Consider the following 17,587-nt stretch of genomic DNA (forward strand, 5'->3'; position numbering starts at 1 on the left):
GTTGGTGGTGGCAGTGTGGCAAATAGGTGAAGGACATCCTGCAGTTTTGGGGTTGACAGTGTGGCACATAGGTGAAGTATATCCCCTTCTTGTCAACACTTGAGTGCTGTTCCCTTCCCTTTCAGGGTGGTGGGGGGATGCTGTTTTCAAATGTAGTTCTGTTGGATTTTTCTCGTAATTGGTTCTATGAACAGTACAGAGAAATGGGTTCATTGTAATATTCCCAGGCTTGCATATGTTGATCTTTTAGCATATTCACCCTCTCTATCAGGGAGGAAGGTAACTGCTGTGTCAGCTTTTGCATGCTGGTCTACAGTGCCCACTTGGAGCTGAGATCAGGACGGCATGGACTCCTCATGCCCTCACAGCAATGTTGTAGTTAATCCCTCGGAAGGGAGGGAGGAAAAGAGGGAGGGAGGGATTTCTTTTAGTGTTTGCTTCTGTTAACACACAAAAAAATGGGAGAACCAATTAGTGCTTCTTAAAACCAAAATGTAGTCTTTGTATTTGGACTTAAACAAGGGAGTAAAGCAAAAGGAAACATTGCTGTCATCCTGACCTTTCCTCCTGAGGTCAGAGAACAGTAAAGCTAAGAACATTCGTCTCTTAAAATATTTTCTGAGTGCGTCCACTGTGTATGATGAATCCAAGTATAAAGTTAAGGAAATCGCTTTGGAGATAAATGTTGCAAATGTTGTGTGTCCAAAAACTCTTAAGTATTCTTTTTGCTTCTGCTAGCATAGCATTTGGGAAGGATAACCAAGTTCTCAGATGGGTAGAATTGTTCTAGTGGGAACAATTCTAGTTGTAGATAGCAGGATAACTGGCGGGTAGATGGATGGCAAGTTCTTGAAGTACGTGCTTAGACAGAGATAGACATATACACACTACATATACATATACATTGTGTGGGGGAAGGCGAATACATATGCTTGCTTGTGTACAAAAAATATTGTATCTGTTTTCTTTTTTTTATATATACATCTTTTTTTATTGAGAAAATGAGGAAAAAAAAACAAGTTTCCACCTCCTCCCAGCCTCCCATTTCCCTCCCCCTCCTCCCACCCTTCTCCCCCTCCTCCCACCCTTCTCCCCCTCCCCCCACTCCTTTCCCCCTCCCTCTCCAGTCCAAAGAGCAGTCAGGGTTCCCTGCCCTGTGGTAAGTCCTAGGTCCTCCCCCCTCTGTCCATATCTAGGAAGGTGAACATCCAAACTGGCTAGGCTCCCACAAAGCCAGCACATTACGTAGGATCAAAACCCCTTGCCATTGTCCTTGGCGTCTCATCAGCTCTCATTGTTCGCCATGTTCAGAGAGTCCAGTTTTATCCCATGCTTTTTCAGTCACAGTCCAGCTGGCCTTGGTGAGCTCCCAATAGATCAGCTCCACTGTCTCAGTGGGTGAGTGCACCCCTCGTGGTCCCGACTTCTTTGCTCATGTTCTCCCTCCTTCTGCTCCTCATTAGGACCTTGGGAGCTCAGTCCAGTGCTCCAGTGTGGATCTCTGTCTCTATCTCCGTCCATCACCAGATGAAGGTTCTATGATGATGAATATCTTGTGTATCTGTTTTCTTAAAGCTTTTTGAAGAGACTCTGGCCAGCTCAGGCGTGGCAAACATGGATCTAACAATCCTTGCCCTTCTCCCCATTCCTTCTTCCTTGCTAAACCCCCTAGATTACATCCCTAAAGCTATAGCCACTAAGGTCTGTTTCCTCATTTGTCCACTCCCTCCTCCTGAGGCTGATTTCCAAGGTCCAGCTATCAAAGTATTGGAGTACAGCACTTAGAAGCCCCCTTTGGCTCACCTAATTAACTTGCCCAAATAAAATTAAACACCACATCCTAACACAGGGTTTCCCGTTGTATCTTTATAAACTGCCATTTTCCTATGTGCCATGTCTGACTTCCCTCTATCCACAGGTCCCTCCAGGAAAAATATCCCTGTCCCCTTTCCCTTGTTCCTTCCCCTTCTCCCTCATCCTCTCTCTCTCCTATCTTTTTTCTCTTATTCCCTGTCCTTCTTCCCTGAGGCAAATAAATCTCCTTTGTGCTGAGAACTTGGTTTTGGTGGTCCTGAGCCAATATATTCCCTTATTTCCCCATCTGCCACCCCCCCCCACAAATATACTGTTGAAAACTGAAAGTCACTTCTGAAAATGTGAAACTATTTGTATGTTTTTGTCTTAATTGTATTCTCGTTTCTTAGGTAGAGAAGATTATCTGTAATTTAAAGCCTGCTTTAAAACTTCGGCTTCGATTCATCACACACATTAGCAAGATGGAGCCAGCAGTGCCTCCCCAAGCCCTGAATAGTGGGTCTCCAGCCCCTCAGCCTAGTCAGGTGCCAGCACCTCTACCAGTAACTCAGTGAAGCCAGAGACGCCTGCGAAAGTGACTCACGCCTCCTAAATCTGAACACAGTGCCCTGTGCTGACAGGACAGGAGCAGCCATCATGTTCAGATTGATTTATTCTGATTCAAATACTGGATCTCTTGACACCTTATAATTTCCTCCACCCTGTCTATATTTTTGTCTCTAGGAGATTAAGTAAGCTACATGTTCATCTTCATAACAATTTATTTGCGTCCCTAGGAACATGGGGTTTCTATAATTAAGTGGCTTTTACCAGGCATTCAGATTTCTTGTTTCAGCCATTTTTTTAAATTATTATGACATCTTCACATTTCATATATATTATCTTAAAGATACAACACATGTAAAGTGGACATTGCAAATTCTTTTATATGTAAATGTCTTTTGGTCTGTCTTTAGAATAGAGCTTTTTTATTAATGGAAAAGGCCTTGTATTTACAGGAACAAATGGGGTTTCATATTCTTTTTTAACTGGCTGTAAAATTTTATTGTAAATTTAAAATTTGCAAATATTTCCAAATAAATTATGTAAAGTTTCTACCAAAGTAGATGAGGAAGGTTTTGCATTTGCTCTGAACTTTGTGTATAAAATGAGTCAGGAACCATGTAAGAAATAACATCTGAGATGGATAAATTTCAATAAAGCCATGCTCAATTGTTGGATTTCCTCATCTGTCTTTGAAATACACTAGCTGCCTTTCCAGATTCATACTCACCTGGCAGATAAGATTCTTCAAATTCTCTGAGTTTTTATAACCTCCCGAGTTTTAAATGTAGTACATATTTTCATTCTGTAAGGTTTGTTTGATTTTTGAGGTGCTAATTTAAAGGGAGATGGCATTTTGAAGCCCTCGGATGCCTGTAAAGTTTCTCTAATGACCTAATGTGAGCGCTGCTCCTTGGAGAGCTAGTCTGCCCCTCTGTCTGCTCTACAGATGTTAACACCTGGGAATCTCGAGATACTCTTTGTCAAAAAAATTATGACAATGAATTTAGCCAGCTACATTTCAGGTTCCTACTATGAAGTATGATCCTCCTAGACCTTTATTTTTGTAGTTCATGTCATTGCAATCACTAAATCTTTATCTGCCGTGCATGACTATCTGAAAACATACAGTGCATCATTAATGTTTCTAGGCTGATAAATATTCTTACTCTTCTCCAGAACTTTTATAGTAGGAATGATTCCAGATGTTATTCTTAACAGAGTCTCAGTTATATTCTCTGTACCTCAGGGACTAGATCACTGCTTTGAGATCCTAGGATGAAAACATTTGACCACGGCATTCATATTATATTATTATATACATTTGATATTGAACAGAAGAATGAAATGAAGTCTTAACCACTTTCTCAAGGTCATATTTATGCTAGTAAATTTGTTAAAAATTCAAATTTCCTTATCTAGCTTAAAAAACAGAAATATGACCTTTTCTCTGAATAGAGTTTTAAAGTTGTTAATTAGGGACATTGATAGAACCCAGAAACTTCGGGTTTATAATTAGGGGAAGAAAATTTCTGCATTATTGTATCTTAAAATAAGGGTTTGGGCATTTGTTTTCAATGAGTAACTGTGGCTCAGCCCAGCTGGATTGCAGTGATGGGAGCACTGCCTCTGCTGTGTGGCAGTGTTAACATCTGCATGGGCTGGTAAACATTGAAATTTTGGAACTAAATTTTAAATTCTTCTTAAGTGCTTTTGTTGTTGTTGTTGTTTTGGTTTTTTGAGACAGGGTTTCTATGTAGCTATGGAACCTGTCCTGGAACTAGCTCTTGTAGACCATGCTGGCCTCAAACTCAGAGATCCACCTGCCTCTGCCTTCTGAGTGCCGGGTTTAAAGGCGTGCGCCACCACTGCCCAGCTCAAATTTTTCTGAAGCTTTAATGTAAATAGCTGCATGTGACTACTATATTGTACAGTACTCTAAAGGTACCCCGTAACTGCCTAAATTCATTCAATAAACTTTACTTCAAAGGCCGTTCAGGTGGTAATTAGGCTTAGTCTGTAGGCGTACTCGGGAAAACTCAGGTGGTCAAGCCTCGCTCACATGCAGCTGCTAGAACAGCAATAAAAATCCCTTCATGGAGTCATTCCAGAGTTCCCTGCGTTGCTGCGTAAGTTTAGGTGAAGGCAAACGTGACGCACTTGTTCTGACAAATGACACCTTATTTTTTTGTATTTCCTCTTTCCTCAGCTTACTTGAGAACCGAGGTGAGTTTTTAGAACCTTAAGAGTGTTAGCTAACCAGGGGTGCTGCAGATGCAGTGATGAGATCTCAAAGCCTACGGGACAATATCTGGACTCCTATTGTATTAATACCTTTGGAAGAACAAAAACCAGTGATTTCTCTGGTTGCTGCACAGATGTTTGTGAGTCCCTTCTTTGCCAATACCTGTACAACAATCAAGCTTAAAATACCTATGTTATGTTTGCCTAGAAAAAGGGTCACCTGATATCAATGAACTTGGAGATTGTCTAAGCCTGTGATTACCTATTTTACAGGTAAGACAGAAACCAACTTTTAATGGCTTCAAAGTCTTACATTGTTTTAGGGATGATTATTTCTATGCCTTGTAGGAATCGTCACAGTGATTTTAAGAAGGGTGAGTGGGGGGATATAGTACGCACATGTGTGGTTTGGTATGTACGTGGATAAGTATGTTGCATGTGTTTGTAAAGAGGTAGACAACAGGATTTTGTCATGAGTTTATTATAAAATTCACATCTTTTGAACAATGTGGACACAGCTGCCTCCCTTTGGACACCTTTGTCTCCAACTACCTGATGGCCCAGTCTAGTGAGCCAGCACTCCCACTGATGTGTATTTTAAATGCTGGAGCATTTTTAATTGGAAATTAATTTATACTGCTTTTTAAGGATAACTTCTGCTTAAATTAGGAATACACATGTTCTAATTTCATAGCTGTTCAAATGTCCACACCCTGAGTTTCCTACCATAAAGGAACTTGTGAAATACTGGGGGGAAAATAACATGCAAGAATGAACTCTTGAGAGAACTGTTGCTTAGGTCTGTTCAATTTGCTCTCACGAGTCAGCTTTTTTCATGTGTCTCATCCACATTTACTTAGGTGGGTTCAGGTAGTCGATCCCTGGCTTATGACTACCCTCCCGAGCAGTCCCAAAGCAAGACAAGGTCAATGCTACTGCCGTGTTCACTGTCCGAGTCACCTCTTCCGGTGTCTTCCCCAGAGCTGGGTTTACTTCCATTATATCTAGTCCTGAGAGTAGCCCTACAACAAAAAAATGGTAATGATATCGTTGATAAGAGTAACTGACATTTTAAAATCTGTGACAACTGATTCTAAAGTGTATCTCGTGGAGAAGAGGGGAACCAATGGAAAACATGTATCACATCACATGGTGGGCAACCTGGAAGTACCAAAGGACTTGGGTTAGGTCAGAGAGGCCCACTAACACACTGGCCAAGGGTGCAGCTGTTTCTTCATTGCCTTTTTTTACCTACCTGTCTTGTAAATTTCTTCTGTGATGTAGAGACCTTCTCTGTAGGATAGGCCTCCCAAAACAGGTGTGCCAGTAGCTGCTGTGAATGCTGGGTCCAGTCCATCAACATCAAAACTCAGATGAATGGGCCTTTTCTTTCTTTTAAGAAATAGGAAAGGCTTTCTGTTAGAGTGGCAGTTATGGAATCAATAATCAAATATGGGTCTTCTCCTGCTTTATAAAACAACCCATGGAAATCCCGTGGTTTTACCTAACCTTTATTAACAACCTATATTGATAAGAATTGTCAGTAGCAAGCATTGGTTACACACATGCACACAAGAGCATCGTACCTTCCTAGTAGATAGCTGAATGTCTCTTCCATCACCTTGCCAATTCCCAGTCTATCCACTTCAGACATTGAGAAGTATTTAATTCCTAGAGTTTTTATAATATAGCTATAAAAGAACAGATTTAAGTTAATTTACAGTTAATACGATTTTTCTTATATTCCCTATGGCAGATTTACATAAAATATATAAAATATTTATTTCATTTACATATTACATATTTACATAATATTTAGAATTTACATAAGATACATAAAATAACTCCTGTGAACTGTGTTATATATACACATAGTTGTATTTTAAGAGTAAATCATTATAAACTTCCTGAATAATGCCTGTGTCTAAGTGAATATAAATACATGTACAATTGTATACATAATGGCAACTTAAAAGAACCTCCTCTTAAGATTTAACCAGTAAAGTGTACTTAGCATATAAAAGAACGTGGACTAAACTTACTGCTCCCCAGGGTCTACATCTCGCAAGCCGATGTACACAATATCCTTGGCAGATATGCAGGGAGTCACCCAGGAGAATCCTGGTATGTCTGGAAACTAGAAACGACAGCATTTCCATTTAGACCAGCGTGTTTCTCTTGAGCAGATCTGCATTTTGTATTGGTGACCCTTGACTGCACATACCTGACATTTAGAGTGTAAGTTTAGAAGTGATTTTTAAATAATATGAGATTAGGAAGGGATACTTGTCTCCCCTTGTGTGCTCTTGATTGCTTTGACCACAACAGCTTTGCCCTGGGGCCCAACCTACCCTGGGCTCTTGTCAATAGTTTCATGCTCCGTGCCCCATTTCTGCAATGCTCAGATTCTTTCCCAGGACACTATACCAAGAAATGTGTGCTTTTACTTCTTTAATGGCTTCCATCTTCCCTTTCTCAAAAGGGCTTTATCCAGTATTCTAAAGAAGTTTCTCTGGAATAGGGATGGGTTCTTCCTCGTGTGGTTCAGGTAAGTGCTTCTCAGAGTAGAGATCTGAAGCCATTGAAAGCCAGGCAGGGTGGCACTCCTGTCTTGGCACCCAAAAGACAGGTGGAACGTTCTAGGCCAGCCTCAAACATCTAGCAAGACTATTGCAATATCTGCACGGGGCTCTTTTGACTAGGGTCTGATGTGAAGAGTGCACTTGGTGAAAAAGGAAAAGCCTGTGACATGTAGTTAGAAGATGTGGGAGCCAGGAGACCTGCTTGCCCTTGCGTCTTAATAACTCGGCCTGTTTCTGGAAAAGTTGTTTACCCTCCGAATCTGTTTAGAAAGGGTTAGTCTGTCCGTCTACTCGAAAGGGTAGTTTAAGAATCCCAAAAGATCAGGTGTGGTGGCACACTCCTTTAATCCCAGTACTGGTGAGGCAGAGGCAGGTTAATCTCTGAGATCAAGGCCAGCCTTATCTACAAAGTGAGTTCAAGGACAGCTGTGATTGTTACACAGAGAAACCCTGTCTCAGAATACCCCACCTCTCCACCACCCCCCAAAAAAGAAAATCCAAAGAGAAAGCAGTCAATCCTCTGCATCCCTATTTCCAGCAGTCACAGGTTGAGGATATAGTTAAGCCAGTACTAGGGCTTATTGGTCCTCATTGAACCTATACAGGCTCTCCCCAGACAATACAGTTGAAGCTCTCTTCGTATTATTTATACTGCATCTATTAACCTAAAGTTTGTAGGAGGATGCACATAGGTTATATGCAATATGTGTCGTATTGTTTGAGAGACTTGAGCACCCATGGTTTTGGTATCTGTGAGGACATGGAACCAATCGCTCATGGATACAGAGGGACAGCTCCGGGTGGAATTAGTTTACAAACTGTCCAGCAGAAGCCTTACTGCCTTTACAACTCACCTTTTGCTTATTTACTACAGAGAAGATAGCTTGAGGTTATAGCAAGGATTCCTCCTGAACTACTACAGAGTTCTTTCATATCAGCTAAGAAGCCTCTTACCTTTCCTTTCAGTTCCTTCAGGAGAAAAGACACAGGTTGTCCATGCAAATTCCCAGTGCCCGTCGTCAATGGAGTGTTGATATCGGTGTGAGCATCCACCCAAATGACACATAAGTCAGGATGGACCCTGGCATGGCCAGAGATGCTTCCAATTGCCATACTGTGGGCAGGGAGTGGGGGAGAGTTTGTGTGAACATCAGGTTTACAATATCATCACATATATCATATTGTTAGCCCAAATACTGTGCCAATTTGTTAGCCTTTAAGTCCATTTAGCTTGTGCATAGACCTTAAGGGTGCTAGTTAAACCACTATAACAATAGAGAAGGGGGAGCGATCACCAGTTAGTTTACCTTGATGACATCACTAAGAAAGATATGGATGGATGCTCTTTAGTTCTTAGGGTTGAACTAGCTCCTTTTCTGGACTCTCCTCTCTCTTGTTAAGTACTTGATTCTCTGAGTTCAATTATAGAACATTCTTTCATTTTTCTCCTCAAAAATCAGCACTTTATAATCAGGGAGAATCACTAGGGTGTGCCTTCGTCCCCTACAACCAGTATCTGTCTGTCCAGTCAGTGCTCAGCTTCACGTTAGCCCCCTACTCTCTCCTTGCAAGGCCCCATTCTCATCAGGTCCGGAGACATAAAAGCCCATCCCAAAATCCTCCTGACTCCACATTAAGCCAGAATGGGGGAGCTAAGTGGTATCTTGCACAGAAGTTAACAATAGGCCAGCTGTAGGATGTCCACGTCATCACACTTGTAAACATGTAAATACGACTCAGAGTCATGAACATCAGGATTCTCAAAGTAGAAACGTCTGTGCCTTCGTGTTCAGGTAGTGTATACATTTGGCGTGATGTCTGCTGTTATTCTACATCTCACGCCTTTGGGCCATCTGTAGCCTTACCACTTCCACTTTCAATGTTTCCACTTAGAAAAGAAAGGAAAAAAGCAAATCCAGTCTAACCTGCCGCCGTGCCATAGCAGCCATGCTCCCAGGAGCCGCCGAGGAGCTGGGCATGAAAGGAAGCAGGTCTCCGGCTACAAGAGCAGCCCAACTGTCCTCACTCTTCAACTCACTGGGCCTCCCCAGGACGCCATCCCGGAGTGAAAACAGTAAACTGGCTGTCTTTGCTTTGGTGAAAATGTAAAACTAAATATTTGGCAATATGGATACATATAAAAGTGTGTGTGTGAGTTCATGCGTGCATGTGTGTATGAGTGTGTGTGTACACCCAGAATAGTGTCATTCCATGATGAAAAGTTACTCCGCCAAAGCGATACTTTTGTGTGCATGCTAAATAGAAATATAAGGAAACCTAGACTGTTGATTTAGAACAGAACATGAGAAATGACAGAAAAATAATTGCCAACTGGTCATGTATTTGTGTGTGTGTTCTTTCACAACTTTTATAGTGCTTTTATAATGGAAACGTATATTTCTAAGTTCACCTAAATGAATTATGTCATCAGTAATCAAGTTGAATAGACTGTGACTTCCCCCAGTGGCTAATCACTATAAAATTTAATGTATGCTGAAATACACAGTTGGCATATTTCCTGTTGTAATGGGTAAAGATATTTTAAGACTTCAAATAGAGCTCAGCCTATGTTTCCATCATAAATTAGACTGTACAATGGTCCCTAAAGGCAAAAAAGTACAAAATATCCTTCAGTGTTTTCTTGTCTGCTTTTTCATTCTTAGGTCCCCTTATGGCATTTGTGCCCAACCCTGGGAATATAACCAGTTCACAAGACCTGTGGTCTCCACCCAACACCACACTGACTCTTCCATTCTTCTGGGCCTCTGCCACCACACCGGCCAGCTGTTCATTGGCTTTCCCCACAGATCTTGGGTTCTTCACAATTTGAAAGGAGCTGTCGCTAGGGACATCACCAAAGGCCAGGTCCCCATAGTCTTTCACATCATACTCTGCAATGAAAAGTTTGACGTTACTAAATGGAAACAGACAGCAAATCGGCCCTCCAGTCACCAAAGATGCTCGCGCATACCAGGGTCTCCCTATTTCCCGAGTCAATGCATGGAGACTGGATGCCAAAAAATGACAGTAACTTGGTGGTCTTGATCCAATAGGGAACAGCATCCTGTTCCGTGCCCCACCACCTGCATGTGTACGTACACGTGTGTTAAATGCTTTCTCTCTTTCTGTGATAAGCATGTTTAGTTTTAAGTAAGTGTTTAAATGTCCCAAATGAAATACCTCAGAAGTAGTTAACATGTAGTAGTGAAATACAGTAGCGCTTTCTAAGTTTCTGACCCTGCTTCAAGGATCCTGGTTTTCTACTTAGGCCGTCACCCACCGAAACCTCCAGCTTCTTCCCCCATCTCACCTGCCTTGTGTGCTGAAAATGTCAATGCTGTGTGTGTTTAGCATCAAACCTCCCAGGTCAGAGAGTCCAGGAAATGCTTACACTTTTTCATATAAAAAAAAAAAAAACCAGCAGGGAATCCAGCGTTTCTAAGAACCTGGCTGTGCTTTTTGACATGAGTTTCTAAACTGGAGACCATCCCGTAACACTGTGGGATCTCTTCAGTGTTCTGAACTAGCCTTTGCCAAAGTATTTGTTATATCTGTGTGTGCTTAAAATTGAGCAATAGATTCAAGAAACTTCCCCTGATACAGTATTCGGTTTATTCTAGTTACCTAAGGAGAAGGCAGCATACTTGGGCTTTTCATTCTCCAGTTGAGTGGCCTCTCCCCCTCCCTCCCTTTTTTCCTCCCTATCTTCTTCCTTCCTCCTCCCATACTCCCTAATGCCCTGGCTCCATTCACATCCTCAATTTCCAGCATTAACACTCAGTCATCCTAAATGTGACGGCCATCAAGTTTGGAAAATCCCTACAATCTTGTAGCCACCACCATGTTAACCATTCTGTTCCTCTGTAGGCAGTGCCTGCCCCAACCACATCAATTGCTTTCCTTAGCTATGTCTCTGCCTTCCTAGGACCTTATAGCAACCGAGTCACATGGTCGTTTGTGTCCAAGCTCTCTCACTTAACATGCTGTCGCGGAGACCCATCAGTGGCCTTGTCTGTGTTCTGTCTGATCCTTTCCATTGCTCAGTACTGTCTCATCACATATACACACCTTATTTTACCCATTAACCAGGTGGGTTCTTTATCTTTCATGTGTGTATTATTATGCTGCTGTTGCTCATGCAGTACAGGTCTTGTGTGTTGACAGAAGAGCCAGACTGCTTTCTAAATCGATTGCATCTTTTAACTTCTCACTGGAAGTACATACAGACTCCAATTGCTCCACCTCCCCAGCGCTTGGCCACGTGTATGCCCGCACACGTGCACACTAGATGCTGTTCTTCTTGCTGTTATTATTGCTGTTTTGTTTCATTTTCACGAGGTAGGGATCCTCTTGCAATAGTAATGTGTGTTTCTTTCAGCTTTTATTTTTTATTTTCAATTCCCCCCAACTCCCCTGTCATCCACCCAAACCTCTTGTATCATACATTCTTTTGTACGATTGTTTAGCCAGAAAGAGCCAGCCACGTAAGGAAAATGAGAATATTCCACCAGCAATGTCTACTGGGCATCCTTCCCAGGCCCTGCTTCTTTTGTAGGACATGGTTCTCATGACTAAAACAATAAATAAATAAATAGCCCTCGGTTCAGTGGGGTAAGTATCACTGTGGAAGCACCCTCCCCTTTTCGAAGCCTGTCCTTCCTTCCTTCAGAGTGATGGCGACGTTACCTGATCATCTTTCAACTTTAAAATTACCTTTCTCTTTAAGTTTCTCCACCAGACCAGCGCTCCTCAATGCCGCGGGGCCCTTCTCTACCCCTCCTCGAGGCTGAGCAATACAAAAAGTACAGTTTTCAGTCGTGATTGTGACTATCCAATGCCCACAAGAAAAACTCTCCCTGTGGTCAATCAGTGGAATCATTAGCCATTAGTTTCTGAGCTCCCATGCATCCAGGTCCTTACATTTTCTCACTAATTTTCACAGCGATGTGGAATGAATTGCACCTATGCCAGACAGAAGGTACTAGAACCACAAAGCATTTTCATCCTGGCCAATAGCAGCTGAATACAAGAACTAGCCTTGTAAGCTGGTCCTGGAATACCAAAACACACTCTCCTCTTCCCAGCATGTAAAACCACTAACTTTGGACATTCAGTCACAACTTTTGTACATGGATGGTTGTTTCAATACTGATACGAAAACAGGATGCTTCTAATTAAGTCCGGAACAGGGTGTGCCATGCAGGCTGGCTATAACAGGTGATCTTTGGGCTTAGGCTTGCAACATCGGCAGATGGTCAGGGAAGGTGATGGGTGATGGAAAAACTTTGCTACCTAGGGAAAATCTAGGGCAAAGACATCAGCAGTGGAAACGTATGACCTGGAAAGACCTACATGCAAGTCAACATACAAGACCTGTACCTGAATAGAGAACAGCAGTATTTATAATAATAATAACAACAACAACAACAATAAAAAACAACAAAGTACCCCAACTGGTAAATGGAGGTTAATTTACGACTCTTGGGGAGAAACCAGGCAAAAATGGTCACCCAATACTTGAAACCACAAAGACCAGCATAGTAATTTTAAATTCTGATGTGTTGAAACCTGACTTGAGAAATCCTACCTTGCTGAGTTAACAGCCAGAAAGTTAACCATCTTTTTCCATGGAAAAATTTCTCCCCAGCTTTGCGGCTGATAGAAGTCTAAGTAAATAACGCCTTTCTGTATCTTTCTGATATTTTTTTCAAACCCTTTAGGATACAAAAATAAATAAATAGTTTTCTTTTTTAATTTAAAGGCACACAGAAAGTTGGCCAGGAGATTGGTGTCAAAAGTCACATGTGTTTATCCTAAGGATTGAAACTGTAACCCTAAACTAAGCAAATACTTCCTCTCTAGTCAAGTGACAGATGATCTTCCCCAGGTGGTAGGCAAATCCTGGTGTCAAATTTCTACCCATCGCCACCAGGGACCTTGAATACTCTGCCTAACACAGTTCTGTCCCTTTACATCTCATAAATTGTTTTAAAACTCACTTTTCAATTGAAGTATACTATGTGTATATATATTCATGAGGTTTATAGCATGATGTCTGGATCCATGTAGGTACTGGTAACATCAACTTAGGTTAACATATCCAGCACCTTAAACATTTATCATTTCTCTGTAATAAGGGTATTTAAAGTCTCTGTTTTTAGGCTGCATAGTGCAATATCCTTTATGTGTATGTGTGTGTACATGCACACATGAATGCACACATGCACCAAGCATGTTTGTGGTGTGTGTGTGCAGACCAGAAGACAAACTCAAGAAATGTTTGTCAAGATGCACACCTTTAATCTCACCACTTGGGAGAGTGAGACAGGTGATATAAATCACCCTGATTTTAGCTCCATGGTGTATGTGTGTACATACACACACACACAAACATGAGAGAGAGAGAGAGAGAGAGAGAGAGAGAGAGAGAGAGAGAGAAAGTTAGCTCCATGCTAGCCAATGCCCCCATCTTAAAACAGTTTTTCTCATTGGGCAGACTCTGTCTAGCTTTTTAATAAATACTCCTTATGTGTGTATGTGGGGGGGAGGGGTTGTTGTCTCTCACTCGCCTAGAACACACAAGTAGGCTGGACTGGCTGGCTAGCTTGTGAGCCAAAGTTTCAGCTCTCTCTCTACCTCCCAGCTCTGGAATTATGGATATATACCACCACATCCAGGTGTTTTATTGGTTTTTTGTTTTTAAGACAGATCTGGGGACTCAGATTCAAGTTCTCATGCGTGTACAGCAAGCTCCTCACCAGCTTAGCTGTCTTCCCGGCTCTGGTAGATTCTTCTTAACTATACTCATCATGGCCTCTCTGTCTTAGAGTTTTATGTCCTTTGGTCTTATTGCCAGATTTCAACCTAAATGTTTACCCATGGAGTTCTGGGTGTTGCAATAGAGGACTGACATATAGTTGACACCCAAACTCCAATTCAATATGACTCACCGGTCTTTGCCCTTCTCCTTTTTAGGCATCAGACAAACCCTGTGGAGACCTCTCAGGTGACACTGTGTTTGCTATGACTGTCAGTAGGTCTTTCTGTGGAATGTTTGGGGTTTGTTTTGTACTGTTAATGCATGTTCTCATGTAGCCCAGGGTAGCCTCAAACTCACTGCATAGCTAAGGAGGACCTTGAACTTCAGATCCTCCTGCCTCTACCTTCTGGGTTTGGGGGTGACAAGGGCATGTCTCCATACGCAGTTTATGGGGAGCTGGGGGTCTAACCTAGGGCTTTTGTCTCATCGAGCTTGCGTGCCAGCCACTTCCCTAGCCCCTCACTATGACATTTTCTAGCATTCCATTCTTTCTCTGATTAAAACTACTTGTCATGTTGGCCCACTTTGGAAACTGCTCTGTCAGCAACCCTGACTATTTAAAATGTCATGTCTAGCCCCTAACTAGCCTCAAGGCGATGATTTGCTATAGAGCCGAGTCTTCTAAATCAGCTTCATAGACCAGGGGTACAAGCTTTGATATCAGACAACCCTGTCTGAAAGTACACAGTGAAGATTCCATGACTTTTAGTAAACTAGCAGAATGCTCTAAGCCAGAGGATGTTAACCGATGAACCCCTTTGGGGTCGCATATCAGATATGTACATTACAATTCATAACAGTAACAAAATTAAAGTTATGAAGTAGCAATGAAATAGTTTTGTGGTTGGGGGGTGGCGGTCACCACAACATGAGGAGCATTAGCAAGGCTGAGAACCACTACAACCCTTAATTAACTCTCATCTGATGAAGACAATACCTACCTAGCTCAGTCTTTGTTCACTGTCTTGGAATGAGGTGAGGCAGAGAATGGGATTCTTTCTCAGACTCAAACGTCTAACCATCTTCCATCTAACCTCTTGTTTGCCAGTGCATCACACTTAGGCCAACTGTATATATAAGCTAGCAGTTTCACCCTCTGGTACATAGCTTACGACAGGAAAGATTTGTCTCTGCTCTTCCACTCACGAGACAGTGAACTGCAGACTCACACAGAAGAATCTCTGACACGGGAGAGCTACCAAGAATGCGCAGTGCAGCAGATAGCGTTTTAACATATTGTCCCCTAGAAGGGCCTTGACCATGATGGTCAGCTCTCTACCTAAGCCCAGAGGCCAAACAAGGTAGCTTTTCCTTCCTTCATTTTCAAGTCTGTTTCATAACCCATTCCAACAGTGGATGGAAGACTGAGAATGACTCGGTTGACAAGAATGCATACTGCTCTTGCAGAAGTAAACTAATATATACCCAACTACAAAGAAAGGAAAATCCTTAAAAATAAAAGAACCGATGAGCCTATTATGGATGTTTTAATATTTTCCTCATTATTTGTGGGGGGCTGGGGATGTGAGGGCCCTCACAAAGGCCAGGAGAGGGTACTGGATACCCTGGAGTTTGAGTTATAGGCAACTGTTAGCCACCTGATGTGGGTGCTGCTAAACCCTGGTCTTTCCAAAGAGTAGCAAAAGCTCTTAACCACTGAGCAGTTGCCCCAGACCCGTATTGTGCATCTTCAGGGAAACCCATGTCAACAAAACGCCCCCATGTTCTGGAGTTCCGGGTGAGCTCTTCAGCAGTGGAGTGCTGTTTACTGACACCAAATACAATCTGGGTCTCCAACCTCTGTCCTCCCAAAATTATTATTGGGTGGGGGTTTGGGAGAGGCAGCATGCACCTTAAGGCTTCACAAATAAAAAGACTGCAAGCTCTAGATTCAAAAGGCCAAGAGGAAGACCGCATTTAAAAGCAAAAAAACAGCAGGAATTACAATCCACTGGCTCTCTTGTTTGACTTGGACTGTTTTTCCCCCTTGCTTTTTAAACAGACCATGTTGAGTCTAAGGCATTCTGATATCTCATTGCCTTTAGCAGAATGAGTGTTTCCAAGTCCAGGGGGGCAAGGAGGGCAGCAGTGGCCCATCTAGACTTCGATGACATGTGTGCTTCACCCTTAGGTGGTCTAAGCAACTAGAGCTTTATGAATGCATTCGTTCTAACAGGAGTGCCAACTTGAAGTGTTTTGTACTTGTTCTCTGTCCTCAAAGAGAGATAGATATAAGGTGTTCCCCTAGCCTATCAGCTAACAGTCATAAGATCGTTAAAGCTCAAAATAGCATGAATTCTTCACAAACTTGCAAAAGCTCTGTTATTTAAGTTACCCAAATTAAAACAAGTCTGAAGGTTGTCACCAATCCATTACATTTCTAGGCATGAATTATGTCTCCAGACCAATGTGTTTTCTTATAATCTCTCACTTCGTACTCCCAAAACATTAAAAAAAAAAAAAAGCAAGCATCAGGAGCCACAATGCAGACACAGGTGATCTCCGCCCAGAGGAATTTGTTCAAACATTGTCATGACTAAGATTTAAATGAAATGGATTTTGGCAGGAGCTGAAAAAGGAAGTGGGTTTAAGTCCCCAGGAATGCTGTGCCACACAGTGGTGAGAAGACTTGAGTGCACGCACCTGGAGGCCAGATGGTGCCGGGGAAACTCACAGCCAGATGGCAAAGCGTGAGGAGGGTTAAAATGAAACATTTCCCACCAGTAAGTTCCAGTCATTCGAAGGTGGCTCGCACTCACCTGTCCCTTGGAGAAAGGCGCTCCAATGATCCCTATGGGCTTCGGCTTGGAGCTCATGCTCTTGGCAGAATTCCTCCTCGCTGCCCCGGTGCTGTCCAGCTGCTTGCCGCCAGCTGTAACTCTAAAATGCAGCACATCTTTTTCCCCCCTCCTTATAATAGGGTTGGATCTGTTTATCCAGCAGCTGGCCCCGCCTACTGAGTCGAAGAATGACAGAGTCAACAGAAACTCCCCATCAGTAGAATTGCCCCGTCCCTCCGAGCCTCTCAGGTCTCCAGTTTAGAGAACATTATTCATCAGACCAGTTCACGCCCTTTTGAAAAAGCCAGCTGGATGACATTAATCTTTCCTCAGACAATTGACAATTATGTGTGGTTTCATAACTGCATGTGAAGTGCTAGGTCCCTAGCCTGTGCAACTTCGGCGCGGTGCACTCACCTTTTCCAGGATTTAAGTCCACTGAGGAAATTGCAAGTTGAGGCTAGAAGAGCAATAGTAGCTTCCCACTGAGCATCCTGAGTCAAGGCTTCACGCGCTGGGGGAAACAGCTGATCTGTGAGACACATTTTACGTGTACCAGGTTACACTGTCTGGGAAAACATGTGGTTTATCTTTCTTCTTCTTCTTCTTCTTCTTCTTCTTCTTCTTCTTCTTCTTTTTTTCTTTCTTTTTTTTTTTTTTTTTGCTAATTTACAGGAAGGCATCCGCTATTTCCCCAATAACCCAAAGCAATACCAGTTTTGAAATAGTGTTCAGGAAAATCTCATTTTTGCAATCATGAGAAAGCAAAACCAGCTAGCTTGGGTTTTTGTCTTGGGCCAAGG

At 42.4% G+C, this 17,587-nt stretch overlaps 2 protein-coding genes across 4 annotated transcripts in view; one reads left to right on the forward strand and one right to left on the reverse strand.

Moving 5' to 3' along the window:
• Med23 (mediator complex subunit 23) overlaps positions 1-3,293 on the forward strand; it is a 43,751-nt gene extending 40,458 nt beyond the window's left edge. For 2 of the 3 annotated variants that reach the window (XM_041653844.1, XM_041653846.1), the window contains one exon: positions 2,205-3,292. In XM_041653844.1, coding sequence (XP_041509778.1) covers positions 2,205-2,369 — 165 coding nt within the window. In that variant the 3' untranslated portion in view covers positions 2,370-3,292. Of the gene's footprint in view, positions 1-2,204 lie in introns of all 3 variants that reach the window. The other variant, XM_041653845.1, reaches the window with a different exon arrangement.
• A 1,774-nt stretch (positions 3,294-5,067) lies between these two features.
• On the reverse strand, positions 5,068-16,903 carry Arg1 (arginase 1). Its single transcript, XM_041653900.1, has 8 exons — positions 16,764-16,903; positions 11,898-11,970; positions 9,901-10,075; positions 8,139-8,298; positions 6,645-6,739; positions 6,189-6,293; positions 5,858-5,994; positions 5,068-5,624 (listed from the first exon to the last, which is right to left on the reverse strand). Exons 1-8 carry the CDS (start codon positions 16,818-16,820, stop codon positions 5,455-5,457), a joined length of 972 nt encoding a protein of 323 aa, XP_041509834.1. The 5' UTR covers positions 16,821-16,903; the 3' UTR covers positions 5,068-5,454.
• Positions 16,904-17,587: the final 684 nt, after the last annotated feature.

The sequence above is a fragment of the Microtus oregoni genome, unplaced genomic scaffold (genome assembly GCF_018167655.1).
Source record: "Microtus oregoni isolate MIOR12 unplaced genomic scaffold, Mior012 000006F_ref0000085, whole genome shotgun sequence".
Lineage (NCBI taxonomy): Eukaryota > Metazoa > Chordata > Mammalia > Rodentia > Cricetidae > Microtus > Microtus oregoni.

What these genes read in the sequence shown, in the direction of transcription:
- Arg1 (XM_041653900.1), bottom strand. Translation starts at nt 16,820, where the DNA reads ATGAGCTCCAAGCCGAAGCCCATAGGGATCATTGGAGCGCCTTTCTCC. An exon ending in CGCCTTTCTCCAAGGGACAG is followed by an intron (nt 11,971 to 16,763) that starts GTGAGTGCGAGC and finishes TGTATTGCTCAG; the next exon opens with CCTCGAGGAGGGGTAGAGAA. An exon ending in GGAGAAACTTAAAGAGAAAG is followed by an intron (nt 10,076 to 11,897) that starts GTAATTTTAAAG and finishes TTTTCATTGCAG; the next exon opens with AGTATGATGTGAAAGACTAT.